We start from the raw sequence: 21,019 nt of genomic DNA, 5'->3' as shown, positions 1-21,019 counted from the left end.
CACTTTGAGTTATAGCAGAGCCAAACACAACTTAATATGGGATCTATCCTACTTAGGCGACATAATATATGGTCTCATTAAGGGAGGGGAGGCATCAGCACTTTATATGAAAGATTCAATTCATCAAAAAAGCACATACTGATTTTGCTATTAATAATCCAAACTCCATCAACCCAGGAATTGATGTCATTTTCTCTGATGAATCCACTGGACAGTCCAACATCTGTTTCATGCTTTTTAAGTCTGTGTAATGGATAAACAGTGAATATCTAAAAATAACATCCCATTGATGACGGACCTGGCTTCAAGTATGCCATTACCAAGATATTTTTATAAGTTGGTAATCAATGACATCTATTCTATTTATAATACAGTCCAAAATCAGGTGGACTGGAGGTGCCATGTTACTATGGAGAAATGCACGCCAACAACCAGGACGGGACACAAAGTGCTTTTGTTTAGTGAATTTTGGCTCAGAATGTTAGTGCTTGCAAATGGAACACTTTCCATGTCAGTTATCCAGCATTCAGCTCCTCTAGTTCAGGTGAAGGAAAGCTTCTTTCTGCTCTGCCCCGTCACCTTCTGCGAAATGAAAAAGTACTTCATCAAAAGCACTTTTAGCCTCTTATTTGAATTCAAGTCCTGCCCGTAGCACATAAATGGGGACAGTTTACTACAGAAGACATGTAAATTTTGACATGTCATAATTTTATCTGCCTGCCTAATCCTGCTCCTATGTTCCTCTAAATGAAGTTTTGAAATTTTTAAAAAATTGCATAAAGGATAAAACTGTAATCCTGCTGTCTTCACAGTGGGTTGTCTGAACAGAATTGTATGATTCAGTTGGCAGTCTGACCAGTTTACCTGGTAATGCACAGCATAATACATAGAGCAGACCTATTCACTCAATGATACACTGTTTCTTCATAGCACATAGCACAGTGAGGGGTGTGACAGATCCATCTCTGAGCCAACGCATGGTGCTGCGATGGTTTTTTTTATTCATTCATGGTATGTGGGCCTCATTTATTGCTCATTCCTTGTTATTGTGAATCACTGCAGCCATTTGGTGTAGGAATTTCCACAATCCTGAACTTCCTTCCTAATGGCATTTTCATCCAGCGATAGTGAAGGAACAGCAATATATTTCCAAGTCAGGATAGTAATTGACTTGGAGGGGAACTCGCAATTGGCAGCGTTCCCATGCTCTTCTAGATGGTCATAGTTGTGGCTTTAGAAGAAGCTAAGGACCGCTAGTAAATTTCCGCAGCATACCTTGTAATTGGTACACACTGTTGCTATTGAGCACTGGTGGCGGAGGGAGTGATTGTTTTTGCATGTGTTGCTGGTCAAGCAGGCTACTTTATTCTCGATGGTGTGAAGATTCTTGAGTTGAAGTTGTGCTCATCGAGGCAATTAGGAAGTACTCCATTATATTCCTGGCTGGCGCTTTATAGATGTTGGACAGGCTTTGGAGGTGAGTAACTCACTGCAGGAATCCAGCCAATGGCATGCTCCTTTAGGCACTGTATTTATATGGCAGTTGAAGTCAGTTTCCGGTTTGATGGCAACCATCCGAGGATATTGATCCTGGAGGAATTGACGAAGATAACTTACTAACTTTACTAAGGCTCCCTGATATCACACATGGTCTTGACTGTCAAGGGCAATCACTCTCACCTCATCTCTGAATTCAGCTCTTTTGTCTGTGTTCAAACCAAGGCTTTAACGAGGTCAGAAGCTGAGTGGCCCCAATGGAACCCAAACTGAGCATCAGTCATTGCTGAACAAGAGCAACTTGACAGCGCTGTTGATGACCTCTTCCATCACCTTACTGATAATGTTGAACAGACTGATGTAGTTGTAACTGGCCAAGTTGGATTTGTCCAGCTTCTTGCATGCTGGACCTACTTGAGCAATTTTCCATATTGTCAGGTGAATGCCAGCATTTTCACTGTACTGAAACAGTTTGGCTAGGGGCATGGAAAGTCCTGCATCTTAAGTCTTCATGACTACTAGCAATATGTTGTCAGAGCCCATAGCTGTTGTAGTAAAAACACTTTGAGCATTTCTGATATCATGTGGATTCAACACCAAGTCCACAGAACATATCCTAGGTTTCTGGATTACTAATCTATGACAATTCCACTATGCCATTGTCAATCCTTAGACTAACCATTCATTCTATTTGGATTAAGAAATGGCTTGGAAGTGTGTAAAATAGAATAAAATTAAACGAGTAAAGGAGCTTGAGATTCTCATGCTAAGGTCTGGTGGGTCTTTGGGTAAAAGCAGCCTAGCTTATTCAGAAACAGAACATCTTTGATTAAAAGTAATAACAAGATGACATATTGAGCCCAGCACTGCAGTTTGTATGTGCCTGTATTTGTGTAGGTAATTGAAATTTAATGGAAAATCTAAAACATTAACCACCCCAGTAAACAAGCTGTCTAACAGTTATGCAGAAGTTGTCCTCCCCACTTTGTTAGCCATAAAAATACTCACAAAAAATGACTGGGCATATATTCAATTCTATGGGACTACATGAAAAGACTTCTACTAGTGCCCAGGATGAAGTAACAGTTCCAGTTGTGCAGTATAAAGACCCAGTCTAAAAATGGCACCAGATTGCGGTACTTCTCACTGTATCTCCCCAGATATATGTGGTGATAAATGATTCATTCATTCATTCATTCATTCATTCAATCAGCTCACAAGTCTTGGCTCAAGATGATCAAAAATAATTTGATCAGTTTTCTGAAATTAGTGCATGTAGTGGGCATGAGTAGAAATGGTTAAATGCATACAGTTTACATTACACAGCAACTGGCAATAACTGATATCTCACCAGGTTAGACTGAAACATGAACAAAGAAATAACTCCCACCTTTCATTATATTAATACTCGCCTTCATTCGATAGCATCATCCTTTTTTCTGCTTAAGGACACTGTACAAATTGGAACTTACCACACTTCCAAAGTTAGATCATACTGAGCATGACTTGCAAAGATGCAAGATAACTAGCCATACATAAACTGAAAGGAATAACATATAAAAAAATTCCAATGAAATTTATTCATATAATTGCAAGAAAAATGAAACTCGCATCATCAATATCTGAATTACATGTGCATGTCAGAAATCTTGCCCACGATTCTATGTATTCACACTCTTCACAGAAAAGTTGAAAATGTTGGATTTGAATCTGTCTGCCAGATGGTTCTCAGAACAGGAAAAGCTGGAATCATCAACAATTGTATGAAAATACAAGCACAGGAGATTGCAGCAGAAAGATGTTTTGAAAAGTTACTTTAGAAAGAGAAAGAAATATGGATCTACCCATATTTCAGGTGAATGGTAACTTACTCCTATCTTAGGTGATGTTAGAGAAGGCCAGATACATTAAAATAAGAAATGTGGTAAGACATCAGAATAGAGCACATGGAGTTATACCGAATATTTGCCTTTGAGCAGAAGAAGGTAAAGGGAGAGTTGACATGTGTTAATACCATGTAAGGATTATAGTGAGTAAACAAAGAGAACAAATAAAAAGAAACACAGGTAAGGCAACAGGCAAAAGAAATAGAAGTAACATGAGGAAATACTTTATTATGCACCAAATAGTTAGGAACATAAACACTGCTGAAAGGTGGCAAGAAGTTGAAACTTTTCATCTTGCAGTTATCAGAACTAGGATCCAAGAAACGGATATGTAAGAGTCACAAATTTGTGCCAATTGAGAAATGAGTGCTGACTGGTTGAGCCATTACTGGCATAGAACACAGAAAGAACAAGTTAATTGTCAATCTTAATTTTCAGACCAGGCAGGTGGATTCTGATTGGTCAGGATGTTGACATGGAGATACAGCAGGGTTTGATTATCTCCATGACCTTTGTTTGAAAGAGTGCAATGTATTGACAAATTCCATTTACCTATATAAAACAGGATCTTGAGTATTCATTAATGTAGCTTCTAGCACACTTGCACAAAAGCATCACCGATAATTTCAAAGTTTCATGAATTTTCATGATTATCTATCCATATACCACACAAATGAGGAATGCTGGCTTGTGCTCAACCAGCTCGACCTTGCAAGCCTCAGAAATGTATATCTGCCATTAGATGTGGTTCTGCTATTTGAAATCAATTATTAAATAAACCAGACTGTGCTGAGTTACACCAGAAGCCGGTTTAAGATCACTTGCCAGATCTATAGTGCGATGTACTTGCATGTACTAGAAGCTAAACACATCAGTACTCAAGATCTTGCTTTCAGTGAGCAAAAATAATTTTATCATTGCACCCTTTTTAGAAGAAGTAGTCATGAGAATCAAACTCTACTGCATTCGCAGGGCATCCTGATCCTGACCAATCAGGATCTACCTGCCTAATCTGAAAATTAAGATTGACAGTTAACTGTTCCTGCTGTATCTTCATGTCATTGATTGCCCAACCAATCAGCACCCGCTTCTCATTCTGTATAAATGTGTCACTGCTTTCAAGTCTCTTCTGGTATCCTAGTTCTGATGATTGCAAAACAAAAAGCTTCTGGTTTCTCCTTAAATTAAGGTTTAAGTTTAGCATGGTTAAGATTTGGTATGCACTGCCTGGTAGAATTATGGATTTACTAGTGACATTCAAAGGAAAGTGGATTAGGTAAATGAATTGCAGAAATGTGGGCAAGAGATGGCACAAACCTGACAGCCCAGAAGACCTTCCTTCTATGTTTCACTGTTCTATGACTTTTTGTTCTGTCTCAGCTCTGACATGGAGGGGTTGGTGTTGGACTGGGGTAGACAAAGTCAGGAGTCACAAGACACCAGGTTATAATCTAACAGGCTTAGTTAAAATTATAACATTTTTGTGCCTTCACCTGACAAAGGAGTAGTGCTCAAAGATTCTGATTTTAAATAAATCTTCTGGACTATAACCTGGTCTCATGTGACTTCTGACTTCATCTCAGCTCCTACATAAGCATAATGAAGCTTCTCACCTTCCCCTACAAGTGATGTGACAAAGTCACCAGGAGTTTGTAGATCTGAGTAAAATAGGCAGAAGTTTAGGTCCGAGTTCAAGGAGCATGCAGGGTTTTTCTAAAAATTGAAAAGTAGCATCCAACATATCACTTAGTGGTCAAGGTGAGAAGAAATGCCTGCTCAACTCAATATTTGTTTAGTTTTTAACCAATTTCTTGGCCTTGGCCAGCACATGCATCTGTTAGCCCTGCTGCCTCAGCATGTGAGGAACCTGGGTTTGATTCCACCCTCAGACGACCATCTGTGGAGTTTGCATGTTCTCCCCACGGTCTGCATCGGTTTCCTCCAGGTGCTCATATTTCACCCCATAGTACAGACATCTGCAGGTTAGGTCAATTGGCCATGCTAAATTGCAGAGTGTCCAGGGATGTGCAGGCTAAGTGGGTTAGCTCTGGGTTGCAGGGATAGGATAAGAGGGTTGGTGTGGGCTTGTTGGGCCAAATTCCCTGCTTCCGCACTGTAGTCTCATCAAACGTCCTCAAATTCTATACAGATCATGACAGTGATCTTCTCAAAATAATTCAAACTAGTATGGATAGATATGGCCTAGCTTTCAGAAATCTATGCTGACTCTGACCAAATCATATTTATTAAAGTGATCAGTCATTCAAAGATTAGTCTACATACACCAAGTCTTGCAGCAACTCCCATTTGAAATGTTTACTTTAAATTGCTTCTCTTCATTCTTCATGCCAAATGGATCATTTAAAAGTTTTTTTTGTAATCTGCCCTGTCATTGCCCATTTTACCAGTCCTTGTACAGCTAGGTCCACCTGAAGACCACTACTATCCTCATCACCATCTCTCCGAGTATTGTGCCATGTACAAATTGAAATTGTGCTCTGCGTGCCCAAGTCATTAATATTATTGAGTAATGGTGTTTAGATTTCTGTAATTTCCCACAACTGGTACTGAACTTTGGCAGGTAAGGAGAGCGCAATCAATGTAATGAAGGGGCATACAATTTTTCAACACCAAAAAAAATTATTAAATCAAGAGAAAATTTGAATGCCACATCTGCAGTCCTTTACCTTTTCTCTTAATCCACTGAAGTGAAACCCACCTGCTCCTAAAGATTTGACCATCTTATTTCTCATTCATTAAAAAAATGAACAAAATATTGATTTAATCCAGTGATGTTCTCCTTTAAATTTAATAACTCTTGTAATGCTGATATTTTGACCTCTTCATCTATTCTGAAATCTGATACACGCACAATATACTCAATTAACATGTTTACAGTTTCATCACTGTTCCTTAATCTCTAAAATCCTTTACTGTTAGCTTTGCTATTCCTTGGATTTTTTTTCAGAATCCCTTTCTAAATTGGTTAATACTTTTTTAAAAATAGATTTGTTTTTTAAACCTCCGTTCTTTCTAAACTTCCACTGAGTGTTGTATTTTATTTCTTTATAATTGATGCATTTTTGTATTTAACTAAGCCACATCCAGAACATACACTATTTATTGGCCAGTTAAAAGACCATCCCCTTTCCCCAGCACAGCAACATCGGAGGTAACTTGGATTTAACTGATGTATTGTGAATTAGCAAAGTCATATTGGATATGTTTTTAAGAGACTGGCTGTATTTGTGCCCTCTGTTCTTACTGTTCTTTTCCACAGAGAAGTGGACACGGTTGGCAATCTAGAGAATGAAAGAATGATCCTACCTACTTGACTAAAATACGAGGAATCTCAAAGAAGAAACAGCATTTTTATTAAACAAAGTAGATGGTAAGTTAAATAGATCAGGACAATGTCAGGAGTGTTTATGTCAGATCCAAGAATGGCATAAGCTCAAAATATTTTACTTTCTTCTGTTTGATAGATTTCCTGTCATTTAAGGTGGGAGGAGAGATGAATTGAAAATAAGCTTACAAATTAAAACTTAATGTCTCCATTTAAGTAAAAGATTGAGACAAAATATTTTCCATGGTTAGACCTGAGCATTGCCATGGTTACAACTGAGGGAACTAACAACTTGTGAGAATTTCACACTTTCATTGAACTTTTTGAAAAGTGCACTGGACAGAACTCATGTTTTTAAATGGTTGGTCATTAACTAATACATCTCCTCTGGCATTGTTGACAGATAGTCAAGGAATACAATGGGTAAAATTGTGAAAGGAAGTTCTCATTGGTGCAATATTTATCTCAAAGAAACCAATCAGCCGAAACTGAGTGTCTTTTAATGAATAATGTGAGACTGCATTATGACAAGTTGCAGAAATCCATTCAGATTACTGAAAGGGACGTGAATATTACAAGAACTTTTGTGTAGAATCTTTAACATTGTAAAAAAGTTCTTCTATTGCAAATCAAAATTCGACAGTGAACCATGTAAAGAGATATTACGGCAGGTGGTAAAAAGCTTAGGAACAACAGCAGACCATTCTGCCTATCAAGCCTGCCCCCTGCCTCACCATTCTAAATAATGGCTGATCATCACGTCAATGCCATTTTCCTACACATTCTCTACATCCCTAAATCTCAACAGTCCTCTGAAACCTATCAATTTCTGTCTTGAAGTTCTTCAATGATTGGGCTTCCACAGCCTTCTGAAATAGAAAATTCCAAAGATCCACCTTCCTTCTCATCTCAGTCTCAAAAGGCCTTCTTCAGGTAGGTTTCAAGGAGCAGCTCTAGAAGTGAGCCACATGTAGAGACATCACTGAAGGCACAAGCACCAACTATAGAACAATGGAAATGGAGGATGTGCAAAAAGTCAAAATTAGTGAATCACAGAGTTCAGAGATGGCTATGGCATTTCAAGAGGATTGGAAAACTATCAATGTAACACACTCATTCAAAAAAGAAATGAAGGGGGAGAAGAGTAACTATAGGTCAGTTAGTTTAACATCTGTCATTGGTAAAGCGTCAGTGTCAATTAAAGGTTGTAATAGTACGACATTTAGAAATGCATAATATAATTGGAGTCAGTATGATGTCATGAAGGGGAACCATGCCTGACAAACTTATTGTAGTTCTGAGGAGTTAATAAGTAGAATGGATAAACAGGAACCAGGGGATGTTATATATCTGGATTTCCAAAAGATGTTTGATAAGCTACTGTACATAAGGTTACTTAAGGTAAGAGCCCATGCTGTTGGCGAAAGTATATTATCATGGATAGTGAACTGGCTAACTAATCGAAGACATAGTTGGAAATAGGGGGTGGGGGGGCACATTTTCAGGACAGCAGCCTGTATGTAGTGGAGTGTCCCAGGGACCAGTACTAGAGCAATTATTTAGACTATATTTTAATGGCTTGGATGAGGAATGTGACTGTACTATTGTCAAATTTTCAATGACAGAAAAATAGGTGAGAAGACAAAAAGTGAGGATGAAATAAAGAGCCTGCAGGAGAATATAGACAGGTTAATTGAGTGGACAAAAACTTGGGAAGTGGAATATGCATGGGCAAGTACGAGGTTACGCATTTCGGCTGGAAATAACAATAATAATAAACTCAAAGCTTTAAGGCAAAAGGAATTTGGGAATCCTTATGCATGAAATCACAAGAAGCAAGCATCCAAATTCCAATGGGTAATAGGGAAGGCAAACATGATGGAGTACAAGAGAGTGATCTTGTTAAAGCCTTACAGGTATGAACAAAGAGCAAAGAAAATTACAGCACCGAAACAAGCCCTTCGGCCCTCCAGGCCTGCACCGAACCAGATCCTCTATTTAAATCTGTCACCTATTTTCCAAGGATCTGTATCCCTCTGCTCCCTGCCCATTCATGTATCTGTCTAGATACATCTTAAATGATGCTATCGTGCCCACGTCTACCACCTCCACTCGCAATGTGTTCCAGGCACCCACCACCCTCTGCGTAAAGAACTTTCCATGCATATCTCCCTTAAACTTTTCCCCTCTCACCTTGAAATCATGACCTCTAGCGAGTTCCCCACTCTGGGGGAAAAAGCTTCTTGCTATCCACCCTGTCTATACCTCTCATGATTTTGTAAACCTCAATCAGGTCATCCCCCACCCTCCCAACCTCTGTCTTTCTAATGTAAATAATCCTAATCTACTCAACCTTTCTTCATAGCTAGCACCCTCCATACCAGGCAACATTCTGGTGAACCTCCTCTGCACCCTCTCCAAAGCATCCACATCCTTTTGGTAATGTAGCAACCAGAATTGTACGCAGTATTCCAAATGTGGTCAAACCAAAGTCCGAAACAACTGTAACATGACCTGCCAACTCTTGTACTCAATACCCCATCCGATGAATGAAAGCATGCTGTAGGTTTTCTTGACCTCTCTATCCACCTGCATTGCCATCTTCAGGGTACAATGGACCTGAACACCCAGATCGCTCCGCGCGTCAATTTTCCATTTACCACATAGTTGGTTACTATGAGTCAGACCACACCTGGGATGCTGTGCACAGTCTTGTTTGCCATAATGAGAAAACATATCCTCATGTTGGAGACAGTTCAGAGAAGGTTTATTAGTTTGATCCTGGTGGGTAAGAATTCTTTTTTTGAGGACAGATTGAATAGATTGGGCCTGCACTCATTGCAGTTTAGAAGAATGAGAGACTGCCTTATGAAAAAGATAAGGTTCTTAGGGAGTTTAACTGGCTAAATGCAAAGAGAATAAAATGTGAGGCTGGATGAACACAGCAGGCCCAGCAGCATCGCAGGAGCACAAAAGCTGACCTTTCGGGCCTAGACCCTTCATCAGAGAGGGGGATGGGGTGAGGGTTCTGGAATAAATAGGGAGAGAGGGGGAGGCGGACCGAAGATGGAGAAAAAAGAAGATAGGTGGAAAGGAGGTAGGGAGGGGATAGGTCAGTCCAGGGAAGACGGACAGGTCAAGGAGGTGTTTTCCCTTCTGGGAGACTCTAGGACTTAATCTCACCGTAAGCAGTCATCCATTTAAAACAGAGATGAGAAAGTATTTATCTTAGAAGGCAGTGAATCTGCAGAATTCTTTGCCTCAGAGGGCCATAATATTAGTATGTGCACAGTCACACCCGCAACTTTAACACTTCAATTTAATCATTTCTTCAAGTCAATTATTTCATCTTGCAGAGCTCTGCCTACAGGCATGAGTCATTACTGATTGGGATTGGGCGAATGTACTAACAGAGTTGGCTAAACAGAAAATGCGACAAGACAGATTCAAAAGACTTTTGTACTTGATATTTGGCTGATATTTGATCATCCTAATATTACATTCAGGTTATTGTTAATTGATGCTTATTTGAATATTTGGATTTCTGTCAATTTGAATCCCAAAAAATCGGCCATTCAGCCCATTAAATCAATTCTTTTATTCAATGATGGAGTTCATGGTGAATTAGTATCCTAAATCCATCAGTCTGATTTGGTTCCAGATCCTCTGTTTTTGCTAGCTAAGAGTATTATGAATTTCAGATTTCAAGTAATTACCTGTAACTAGCAGCGACTGTTTTTCAAAAGAAAGTTCAATACTCCTGTTATTTTTTTTATTTGGGAAGGAGTATTTTGCAACTGCTCTCATCAATGACCTGGCTTTAATTTTTAAAGTCATATCTTTCGGTCTTCATCACCTCAACAAGAGTAAAATGTTTCTCTCTATTGGATCCAACCATGCTTTTCAAAATCCATAATGTTCAATAGACTCATGCATTAACTTTTTATATTCCAGAGAATAGACGCCTGCTTTATACAATCCCCCTTCATAGTTTAACTTTTGCAGCTCTGGGAACATCCTGATGAATTCATGCAGCACATATTCCATGTCCTGCAGCTGAACTTTCTCCCTTTTTTTAAACATTCAAATTATGAGAAAGGTAACATTTCATTTAGTCTTTTTAAGTGATTTTACAACATTGCAGTGACCCATATTGAAAGAGCCCTCAAGCTTATCAGATTTCCACTGCTCCTAGCTTTTCATAATTTAAAATAATACTCATGATTATCTTTATTTGATTGAAATGGATAATCTTACACTTACCTGGACTGAAATCCATCCGCCACCGGTTCACCTACTTACTTAACCTTTCAGTTTCTCTTTATAATTTTATGGTTCCACCAGCACTATTTAACATTCCGCCAAACTGTTATCGGCAAACTTTTGATACATCACTTTCTATCGTATTATCTAAATCATTAGAAATGGTTTGAATGGCTGATGTCCCTTAAGAGATTCCTGTTGCCCCAGAAACACAATTTATTTCTTTGCAATCTGAGTATACACTATTATTGATAAGCTTCTACCACCTAAGCAATCTGTCAACAAGGTTAATAGTTTGTCTTCAATTTATGAACATTTGATATTAACTAAATGGCTTGTGTGAATCACAATTTCTGAAAGTCCATATAAACTGCATCCAAACATTTCCTTCTCTACTACTTTAAGAACTTCCACAAATAAAAGCAAAAATTTTATGAATTAGACATAATCTGCTCTCTCTTTAATTAACACAATTTCTCTTCAGTACTCAGTCACTCACTGCTTAATTATAGATTCCATAACTTGCCCACAACAGATGTTAGTCTAACAGTCTATAATTAGCTGGTTTCTTTCATTTACCTTTCTTATATAATGGAGTTAGTCACAATTTTCCAATATAAAAAAGGGTTAATTCCCAAATCTAGAACTTTGGAAGATTATGACTATTTGCAATTACAATTTTAACTGTCACAGATTTTCAGAGAATTATTTCTGAATGAAGCCTACAGAACAACTTGGGAACTCAACAAAAATTACCAGCAATAATGGGAACTGCAGATGCTGGAGAATCCAAGATAATAAAGTGTGAAGCTGGATGAACACAGCAGGCCAAGCAGCATCTCAGGAGCACAAAAGCTGATGTTTCGGGCCTAGACCCTTCATCAGAGAGGGGGATGGGGAGAGGGAACTGGAATAAATAGGGAGAGAAGGGGAGGTGGACCGAAGATGGAGAGTAAAGAAGATAGGTGGAGAGGAGGGTATAGGTGGGGAGGTAGGGAGGGGATAGGTAAGTCCAGGGAAGATGGACAGGTCAAGGAGGTGGGATGAGGTTAGTAGGTTGGAAATGGAGGTGCGGCTTGAGGCTGGAGGAAGGGATCGGTGAGAGAAAGAACAGGTTAGGAGGGAGGCAGAGACAGGCTGGGCTGGTTATGTGATGCAGTGGGGGAAGGGGACGAACTGGGCTGGTTTTGGGATGCAGTGGGGGAAGGGGAGATTTTGAAGCTGGTGAAGTCCACATTGATACCATTGGGCTGCAGGGTTCCCAAGCAGAATATGAGTTGCTGTTCCTGCAACCTCCGGGTGGCATCATTGTGGCACTGCAGGAGGCCCATGACGGACATGTCGTCGAAAGAATGGGACGGGGAGTTAAAATGGTTCGCGAAAGGTACTGTATCCATTGTACCCTGTGTGGCTTCCTCTACATTGGGGAAACCAAGCGGAGGCTTGGGGGCCGCTTTACAGAACACCTCCGCTCGGTTCGCAATAAACAACTCCAGTCGCAAACCATTTCAACTCCCCCTCCCATTCTTTCGATGACATGTCCGTCATGGGCCTCCTGCAGTGCCACAATGATGCCACCCGAAGGTTGCAGGAACAGCAACTCATATTCTGCTTGGGAACCCTGCAGCCCAATAGTATCAATGTGGACTTCAGCTTCAAAATCTCCCCTTCCCCCACCGCATCCCAAAACCAGCTCAGTTCGTCTCCTTCCCCCACTGCATCACATAACCAGCCCAGCTCATCCCCTTCCCCCACTGCATCTGAAAACCAGCCCAGCCTGTCTCTGCCTCCCTAACCTGTTCTTCCTCTCACCTATCCCCTCCTCCCACCTCAAGCTGCACCTCCATTTCCTACCTACTAACCTCATCTCACCACCTTGACCTGTCAGTCTTCTCTGGACTGACCTATCACCTCCCTACCTCTCCACCTATCTTCTTTTCTCTCCATCTTCAGTCCGCCTCTCCCTATTTATTCCAGAACCCCCTCTCTGATGAAGAATCTAGGCTCGAAACATCAGCTTTTGTGCTCCTGAGATGCTGCTTGGCCTGCTGTGTTCATGCAGCTTCACACTTTATTATCAAAGATTACCAGCATTGGGTTTTCTGGAAGGATCAGAATCCATAAAAGGTAATTCATTCAAAGCCTGTCTCAAATTCATGCTAAAAGCAAGGAATATGTTGGGAGTATTTTTTTTTGAAATAGCAAACTGCACATTAACTGATCAATCAACATAAAACTGACTTTTTAAAATTCAATTCGGATGTCAAGTGCAAACAGCAATAAACATTTATTCCTTATCTGCATCATTCAACCTTTCTGGTTAAAATCCTTACAAGAACTACACACAGACTGCACAGATTCACTGTGACACAAAAAAAGTCGCCCTCACATGTACACTTACTTGAGAAACAGTAACTCTGTGTGTCTGCACTGACAAGACCCTCAGAATGAACATTGCCATTTTTCCTAAATTAATTTAAGGACAAAACATGATTGCAGTTGACAAATCTGGTACATCCCCTCAAATTCAAGTGTTTTTCTGCTTCCCTCGGTGGTCAGCCAAGGGGAAAAACACCGCATTCACTGTTAAATATATAAGCATTACATGAAAACAGATTATATGATGACACCCTTTCAAGTATAGGTATATTAAAGCTTTAGACTTTGCTTACAACTTGCAAGAGTAGAAGTAAGTTCTGCTCCAAATAGAGTTCGCTCTTTGTCCAATCCTAATAGATTCAGATCAGTCTGCCTGTGTTAGGTTGTTATATTCAACTATCTAATACGCCTTGACAAATACACTCAAGAGAAGTTCAAATGGAGAATTTTAATCTATGTTTCACACAGACAGCTTCTATAACAAAATAATGTTATAATAATGTAATTACTGCTTTTTGTGGCTTTTTTAACATAACTGTGGATTTTAAAATGTCAGGTCATTTCACAATACAACAAACTGCACTACTTTAGAAGGAAGAGATTTTTCACCAAGGATGATCTTTCTATTGTTACACCATTTTAACCCCAAAGTTTCTTACATCAAAATCAGAATAACCTTTATTGTCATTAATTTGTCTTTTCTTGGTACACGTGCTAACTAAAGTTCTGTATGTTATAATCCACCCCTGTAATTTGATCTCTTCTGAAAGGACTGTCCTCACTGGTCTAATGTAAAACACAGGCATTCTGTTACCAGCAGACAGTACATGAATACTTGCTTATCTCACCCAGTGATCTGTCCACTTTCCCCTCCCGTCATGTTCCTTGCATTAAATTTTCTAAATCCCTCCACTTAACATCTCAAACCATCCCATCCCAAATACAACCCCAACAATCTATTATTAAATGTATTCCTAAATGTGCTTTTAGTTCCATGACACAACTTTTTTTTATCATTACAGCACAATGTTGAATTAAAATTATTTTTTCCTTTCACATTTCAGCCCCTTCAAACCACAATGACTCAAAAGAAACACTATGTTCTGAAGCTGGAGAACCCACTTGCTCTTCCAGCTCATGACTACACAGTTCAAATGTCAATGTTTACTTTTCTCATCCTTGCTTAGCCTCTACAAACCATTCCTGAATGCTGTTGGTTCAGAAGAAGACTAAGTGCATGACCATACCCTTTGCTTTGATAACATCCTGTTGTTCTCAGCCATATGGGAAATGAAGAATTCTAAAGAGTTAAGTATTGTGAAGAGCTGTTTTCCATTTATAGGATGTCTGTACTTTGTATCTAGGGGTCTACAGTTATCTTTGCTAGTCACACACATGCAAAGGTTACAAGTCTGACTCTTGTATTAATTGTATTTTCCACACCCCCACCCTCAAGCAAAGCCTCATTCACCTTAATGCCATAGCACAAACTAATTTCAAACCATCAAATGTTGAGTGAATTCTACAACTAGGTAAGTAAAAGCATTTTAAATCTTGTTGATCTGAACTGGGATTTATCAGTATTCCCTACACCATAGTGTTAAAGTTTCTTTTGGTTACATGATCTGTGCTTGGATCTAAAACCATGCCCAAAACGTTCTGTTTAGTTTTTGCTTCTGCATGAAAAGGCATTTGAACACCATAAAATGTTCAAACAAATTCTCACTTTTAGTGTGAGATCTCTTCAGTATCACCAAAGGGACAATTGATACATAAAGAAACATTAGCAGAAAATGATCTGAAGCCAGCTCACTTACCACTTGAGGTTTGCCTTTGTTGATGCTTGATCCAACTTCCTCATTTGGTTTTGACAGAGTGGGCACACGGGGTTCGGAGCTGGTTGGTGTACTAGGAGCTGAGGCAGACAAATCCTCTGGTAGTTGAAGGGACGATTCCCCTTTCAAAACGTACTGCCTGGTGACGTCTTCCAAGGATGGAGTCTGTGCCAAGGGAAACTGCTTTCTAGACTGTCTTGTGGATTCTGAGGCAGTGACATGAATTGGCTGGCTGCAAGACAAATGGGTTTCTGGGGCAACAACTTTGGAGGCAATGGGAACAAAGTTGGCAGGCTCACTGGTGTGCCTTACGTGCTTGGTCGAAGGCCTTGTCTTGGACGGTGGAGACTGGTCCATCTCACTCAACGTTTCATACTTTCTACCCTCCTGCTGCGTGACCCTGTTATTACGCTTCTTGGAGCTGCGCCTCATTGACCGTGGAGAAAGAACCTCTGCTAGTTTTGGGTGCAAACTGAAGTTCTGCAAATTAGCTTTATCTTGTTCTTCAATGACGTGTAAAGGCAGCATGCGTTCAGACTGCGAACGGGACTTTCTAACCTGCTTGGAAAACTCCTCCAGGTCCCCTACTTCATCTCTCTGCTCAGAAAGAATGGGTTCACTGCTAGATGTCGGAATCACCTGCTCCATCTCCGTTATGGGCTCACTTGGACCTGTAAACTCTGGGGTACTCAGTTCACCTCTCCGACTTGGGTCACTGAGTGACTTCTTTTTCACCAACTTCCCATTACCTTTCTCATCAATCACTTTGTCCATCGTTCCTGGTTCTCGAACTATACGTTGAATCACAGTGTTGTAGTCCTTTAAGCCATCACTGCACACTGACAAGTCACTGGCTGCACTTCCCGTGCATTCTGATAAGGCGGTAGCTGAGCATTCCAGGATGCCACCTTTGACAGAGTTTAACGAGCCCAACAAGTTGCTGTCCACAGAGAAATTTTCCGTTTCTTCTGCACACTTCCTATGTGGCATTGGGTCACTGAAGGATCTGTAGGTGTCGCCACTGGAGTCACCGTTGCTCCCATTGCTGGAATCGGATCCATTGCTACCACTAGGAGGGAATTTCCGCCTACGCCGAATGGAGCTTGGAGTCGAAGGAGGATCCAGAATGACTGAAGCAGCGGTTTTATTGTACACCACATCCCCTCCTATTGCAACGCTCTCATAGCCAGCCCTCACTGCTGTCATGGCAGGCGCCGTGCCTTGGTTGACAAGCAAATCGCTCTTCTCCTCTTTACTGAGGTCCCTGGTTGGGTTTCGCACCAATACGTGACTGGGAATGTCCCTGTACAAGGTGCTGCTTGATCCAGTCTCAGGCTCAGTAACAATCCCTTCATCGGTCATGCTGGACTCAGGACCCGACAAATCATCAGCTGATTTCCCACCGGACAAATTCTCCTCCGATTCCCCCCTTTCCACAGGTTCCAGCTCTTCATCTGCAGCAGCAGCTGATAACTCAGCATCTTTAAGAAACGGCGAGTCCTCCCCAGTATGTTCAGAACATTCTGCCTCCTTCTGGTCAAGTTTGAGAGGAGGTTCTTTCTGGGACCACATTGTATTGATTTTCTCAAAAAGCTGCCCTGCTTCTAAAATGTACTGAACCTGCATATCAACAGGCAGCAAGTCCTCGCCTCTTTGGACTGTCTCTTGGTTTTCGCCCTCTGAAGGAGAATCACAGCCCCCTATGTTTGCAAGCATGGCCTCTGAATTGCTGGGTTTCATGAGATTGCGAACTATAGGCCTGCGTGTCACTGGCTTATCAGAATAAGTGAAAGACTTGGCGCGCCGGAGGGTGGCAGTGAGGTCTTTGAGAGTAGGACGTCCACTTGAGGTTTGCTGGCTTAAAGGATGGAGAGAGTCCCTGTCTTTTGCCACCGAGTTGAGCTCATGTTGCCATTTTGCGTTTTGGCATTGAGCAGGTCCAGCACGATCATGATTAACCCCATCCCCGTCAAATTCTTCCTTTCCTTTCCTCCTCATCCTGAGCCCGGAAAAATCCGATTTAAGAAAGTTAAACAAAGTCAGTGTTTCAGATGCTATGTCCGGGTTTGATAGAGACTTTCTGTGCTTAGATTTATCAGTGTTACATTCATACTGTGGACTCGCGCTCCCTGCTGAACCCTCCGTCGTTACCTTTACAATCCCGAAAGGCAGCTTGGGTCGGGAACGCACCAACGGCTTCAAATGTTTTGCTGCCTCATCTCCGTGACCAAAGCTTGGGGACCGGTGCATGTTCAAACTCCCTTGTAGGCTCCTGCTAAATGCAGAACAGTGATCTTCGTCCTTTAGTGTTTCAGTGCTGGAGTATCTGCTGCTGCTCCTTGAGCTGCTGGGACTCTGAAGGAAGGACTGGATGTTGACTTTCGCAACCCTGGAGACCATCGGGATGGGTGACCCTGAAGTGCTGTGAGAATGATTTGCGGGGCTGGGCGTTCCACTGTCTCCAAACAGTCCCAGAGCCCTTTTATGGCTCTGTTCAACTTTGTTCGTTTGGCACGCCGCTGAGACACACTGCTTCCTCTCACGTGGAAGACTTGCCAAGCCACACGGGGCAGAGCAGACCAGTGTCGAGGGGTATGCTTCAGCTGTTGGCTGTGACTTCAAACCGCCCTCACCTGGGCAAGGGAAGTGCTCTAACTGACCGTGCCCTTCGTGCTTGGTCTGAGATTCACCCAAGGAGGCATCACTGTCGGACTCATCTTTGTTCCCCACCACCAGGCTGGCTTTCTTTTTCCTCAGGGATCTTCTCTTGACGTCCCTGTGAACCATGGGCTGATCTTCCTCACTCCCTGAAGATCGGTCCTGAGACCTGCCTATCTTCGCAACTCGGCTGCTATACTGCACCAGATCTCTGCTGTATTGCTCCTCATCGCTAGAGCTCGCCGGTAAGCTGGGTGCAGTGGGGACAGCCTGTGGTTTGGAGCAGTTATGCGTGGAATGTAAACTATCTGATTCCTGTCTTCCCTCTTGCTTGTGTAGACCGGAGGAACGCCAAGGCAGCCTCAGAGCTAATGGGAGGGAGCTGCGAGGCGGTGGCGGCGGGGGTGGGATTTTATATCCAGGGTTCCCGGCTCCTTCAGTCCAGCTGAGGGGTTGCTCGGTGGCTGCTTCGGACCGAGAGGGGGTCCCGGGGCACCGAGCCCGGGCAACGGGAACCTCCGGCCACGGGGAGGAGGAGCCACTGGGCTTCCTGGTACCGGGCTCCCCGAACAGCTTGAGCATCTCGGTGACGCTGGGCCAGCCGGTAGCTTCACTGGGGGCCGGAGCTTGCTCCCCGGGCTGCTCCCAGTTCATGGCCGGCTGCACACACTCGGGCTCGGCTCTCTCTCCTTCCAGCTCCCGGCGGGGGCCGCTGTTCCGCTCCCGCTCGCCAGCCCTAACCTGCGGGCTAACTCCAACGGCAGGAGCCGGAGGCAAGCCGCTCTCCCCGGCATCGAAGCGTTCGGAGAGCTGGCGGATGGACGGCGAGAGCTGGTGGCTCTTCTTGGCCTCGGAGCTGCAGGAGACGAGTTTGCAAACCGAGCGGACCCTGGCGGTAACCCCGGGGCTCGGCTGCTGCTCAGCCCGACCTCCTGCAGCTGGGCACGGACAAGGAGGCTGTACACATCCCGCTGACGGGTTACATCCCTGCTGGCTCTCCTCAGCCGGTCTCCTCGCTCTCAAATACTGGAACGAAACGCTTCTGTAAACACTCACTTTTCTTCCCTGATCTCTCTCCGCCATCGGGGACACAAAAAAGATAAATCTCTTTCTTTCCTCCTTCTCTGTCTTTCCTTCCCTACCCCCCCCCCTTCACATCTACTGCTGCACAACCCCTTTCTTGAAAATGACCCAACACATTGTTGATCCCTGTTTGTTCGGCCCCCAAGTTAATAAATACTCACACAGCTACTAAATAAAAGGAGGAATCCGAGCGAGGAAGCAACAAGCGCTGGTGACCTTTCCGACACTTCTCTCGATTCTTTGAGCCCAGCCATACACCGCCAACAGGAGGTGAGGTGGGAATGGGGGGGGTTGGAAAATGCCCTGCCAACAAGATGAAAGTTCAGCTCCCAACTTTTCGCGTAGCGCCTTCACTCTTTCAAACTGATTGCTCGCCCCAAACTCGAAGCATTCCCGCACGGAGATCTCCAGCATTTTCTTCCAGGTGTATACAAACTCCCTTTGCTGTTTTACGCATTGATTTTTTTGTTTTCTCTCTTCGGCAATCTGCTATCTACTTTTGCGTGACTTTTGTCTTTTTTTTGGAAGGGGGGGTGAAACATGCAAATAAACTGGTCTGAAACAGGGCGGAGAAAATCAACTGAGGGACGTCCTCCGGGTGCAAGTTGAGCAGAGGTGGTTGGGGGTGGGGGGGAGCGAAGAGTTCCCTCCAGTTTATATTTCCAAGAATTTTTTTTACCGCGATAGAATGACTGCCATTCTGCAGTTTAAGGGTTGTGTTCTCTATGTATCCGCATGGTAACGGGATTTCAGCAGCGTCTATATTCGCTTTAGCCCGCTGCATGCCTTTAATGTTTAGGCTTCTTTGTGCCCGAGAAGTAATCTCTGCACCTCCACCCCCCTCCCTTTCCATGGTTTGTACGGTCCCTGTCATCACTCAGGTGCACTGAGACCGCTGTCTTTCATTAGGTTTTGCCCTTTACCTCTGAAACTACTTGTTTCTTTTTATCGTTTCTGAACATTAATTATTATAAAGTGACACGCTCCGGTGATTATTGGCGAGATGGTTGTGACAAGCGTGGAATGAAAGCCTCTATCGCCCCCGAGCGATCGAATGTGGCTTAGCGGGGGCAGCGGGCAGGCTGTTTTCCCAGCGATTGCAGGAGGAAAGTGGAATTGCGATCCCAGCCAGATCTACTGGAGGGGCTGAATGGCCTACGCCAGCCCCTTATCGTTATTTTTTAATATTAAGACACACCTCAGCAGCAAGTGGAACTTAAACCCAGATCTTCTACCCCAACCGTAGAAACGCAATGCACCACTAGATCCCTCATTTCATGCCCTGGTAAGTGTTCAATTTTCATTAACAGCTAAAACAGAAGTTGCACACTGAAGAAGGGTCACTGGACCAGAAATGTTGACTGATTTCTGTCCACAGATGCTGCCAGACCTGCTGAGCTCTTCAAGCAATTTCTATTTTAGTTTTTGACTTCCAACATCTGCAGTTCAAAAGCTCAGCAGATCTGGCAGAACTGAGGAAGGGTCACTGGACCTGAAAGTTTGACTCTGATTTCTGTCCACGGATCCAGGTCTGGCAGCATCCGTGGACAGAAATCAGATTCAGCCTTTCAGGTCCAGTGACCCTTCCTCAGTTCTACCAGACCAGCTGAGCTTTTCCAGCAATTTCTGTTTTTGTTTCAATTTTTGTTAACATCAATATGATTTTAAAATTATGATCTGCAAATTATGTGAAGAAGCTTGAGGTGGCAAATCTATCAACTGCAAACTGGAACAGAGGAAAGGAAGTAGACCATTGGGCACTTTGAATTTGTCACAACTTTCATTGCCTGATCTATGTACAGCTCAAAAATACCCAACTTGGTTCTATATCCCTTAGACCATAGAATGTAGGAGCTGAAGTAGGCTATCCAGCCCACTGAGTCTGCTCCACCATTCAACATGATCATAGCTGATTAGATAAGCCTCAACTCCAGTTACTGCCTTTTCCCCAAAATCCTTGACTCCCTTACTGATCAAAAACCTATCTATCTCAGCCTCAAATACATTCAATGATCCAACTTCTACAGCCCCCTTTGTTAAAGGATTCCACAGATGCAGTACCCTTGAGAGAA

General features: G+C 42.6%; 1 protein-coding gene across 3 annotated transcripts in view; it reads right to left on the bottom strand.

Moving 5' to 3' along the window:
* The window catches only part of LOC125453462 (rho guanine nucleotide exchange factor 17-like), a 457,467-nt gene extending 437,934 nt beyond the window's left edge, over positions 1 to 19,533 (bottom strand). For 2 of the 3 annotated variants that reach the window (XM_048533099.2, XM_048533101.2), the window contains exon 1: positions 15,189 to 19,007. In XM_048533099.2, the coding sequence (XP_048389056.1) occupies positions 15,189 to 18,947 (3,759 nt within the window). In that variant the 5' untranslated portion in view covers positions 18,948 to 19,007. Of the gene's footprint in view, positions 1 to 15,188 lie in introns of all 3 variants that reach the window. The other variant, XM_048533100.2, reaches the window with a different exon arrangement.
* Between the last annotated feature and the right edge of the window lie 1,486 nt (positions 19,534 to 21,019).

The sequence above is a fragment of the Stegostoma tigrinum genome, chromosome 6 (assembly GCF_030684315.1).
Source record: "Stegostoma tigrinum isolate sSteTig4 chromosome 6, sSteTig4.hap1, whole genome shotgun sequence".
Taxonomy (NCBI): Eukaryota; Metazoa; Chordata; class Chondrichthyes; order Orectolobiformes; family Stegostomatidae; genus Stegostoma; species Stegostoma tigrinum.
Note: the sequence above shows the minus strand (reverse complement) of the source record. Positions and strands in the feature narration are given on the sequence as shown.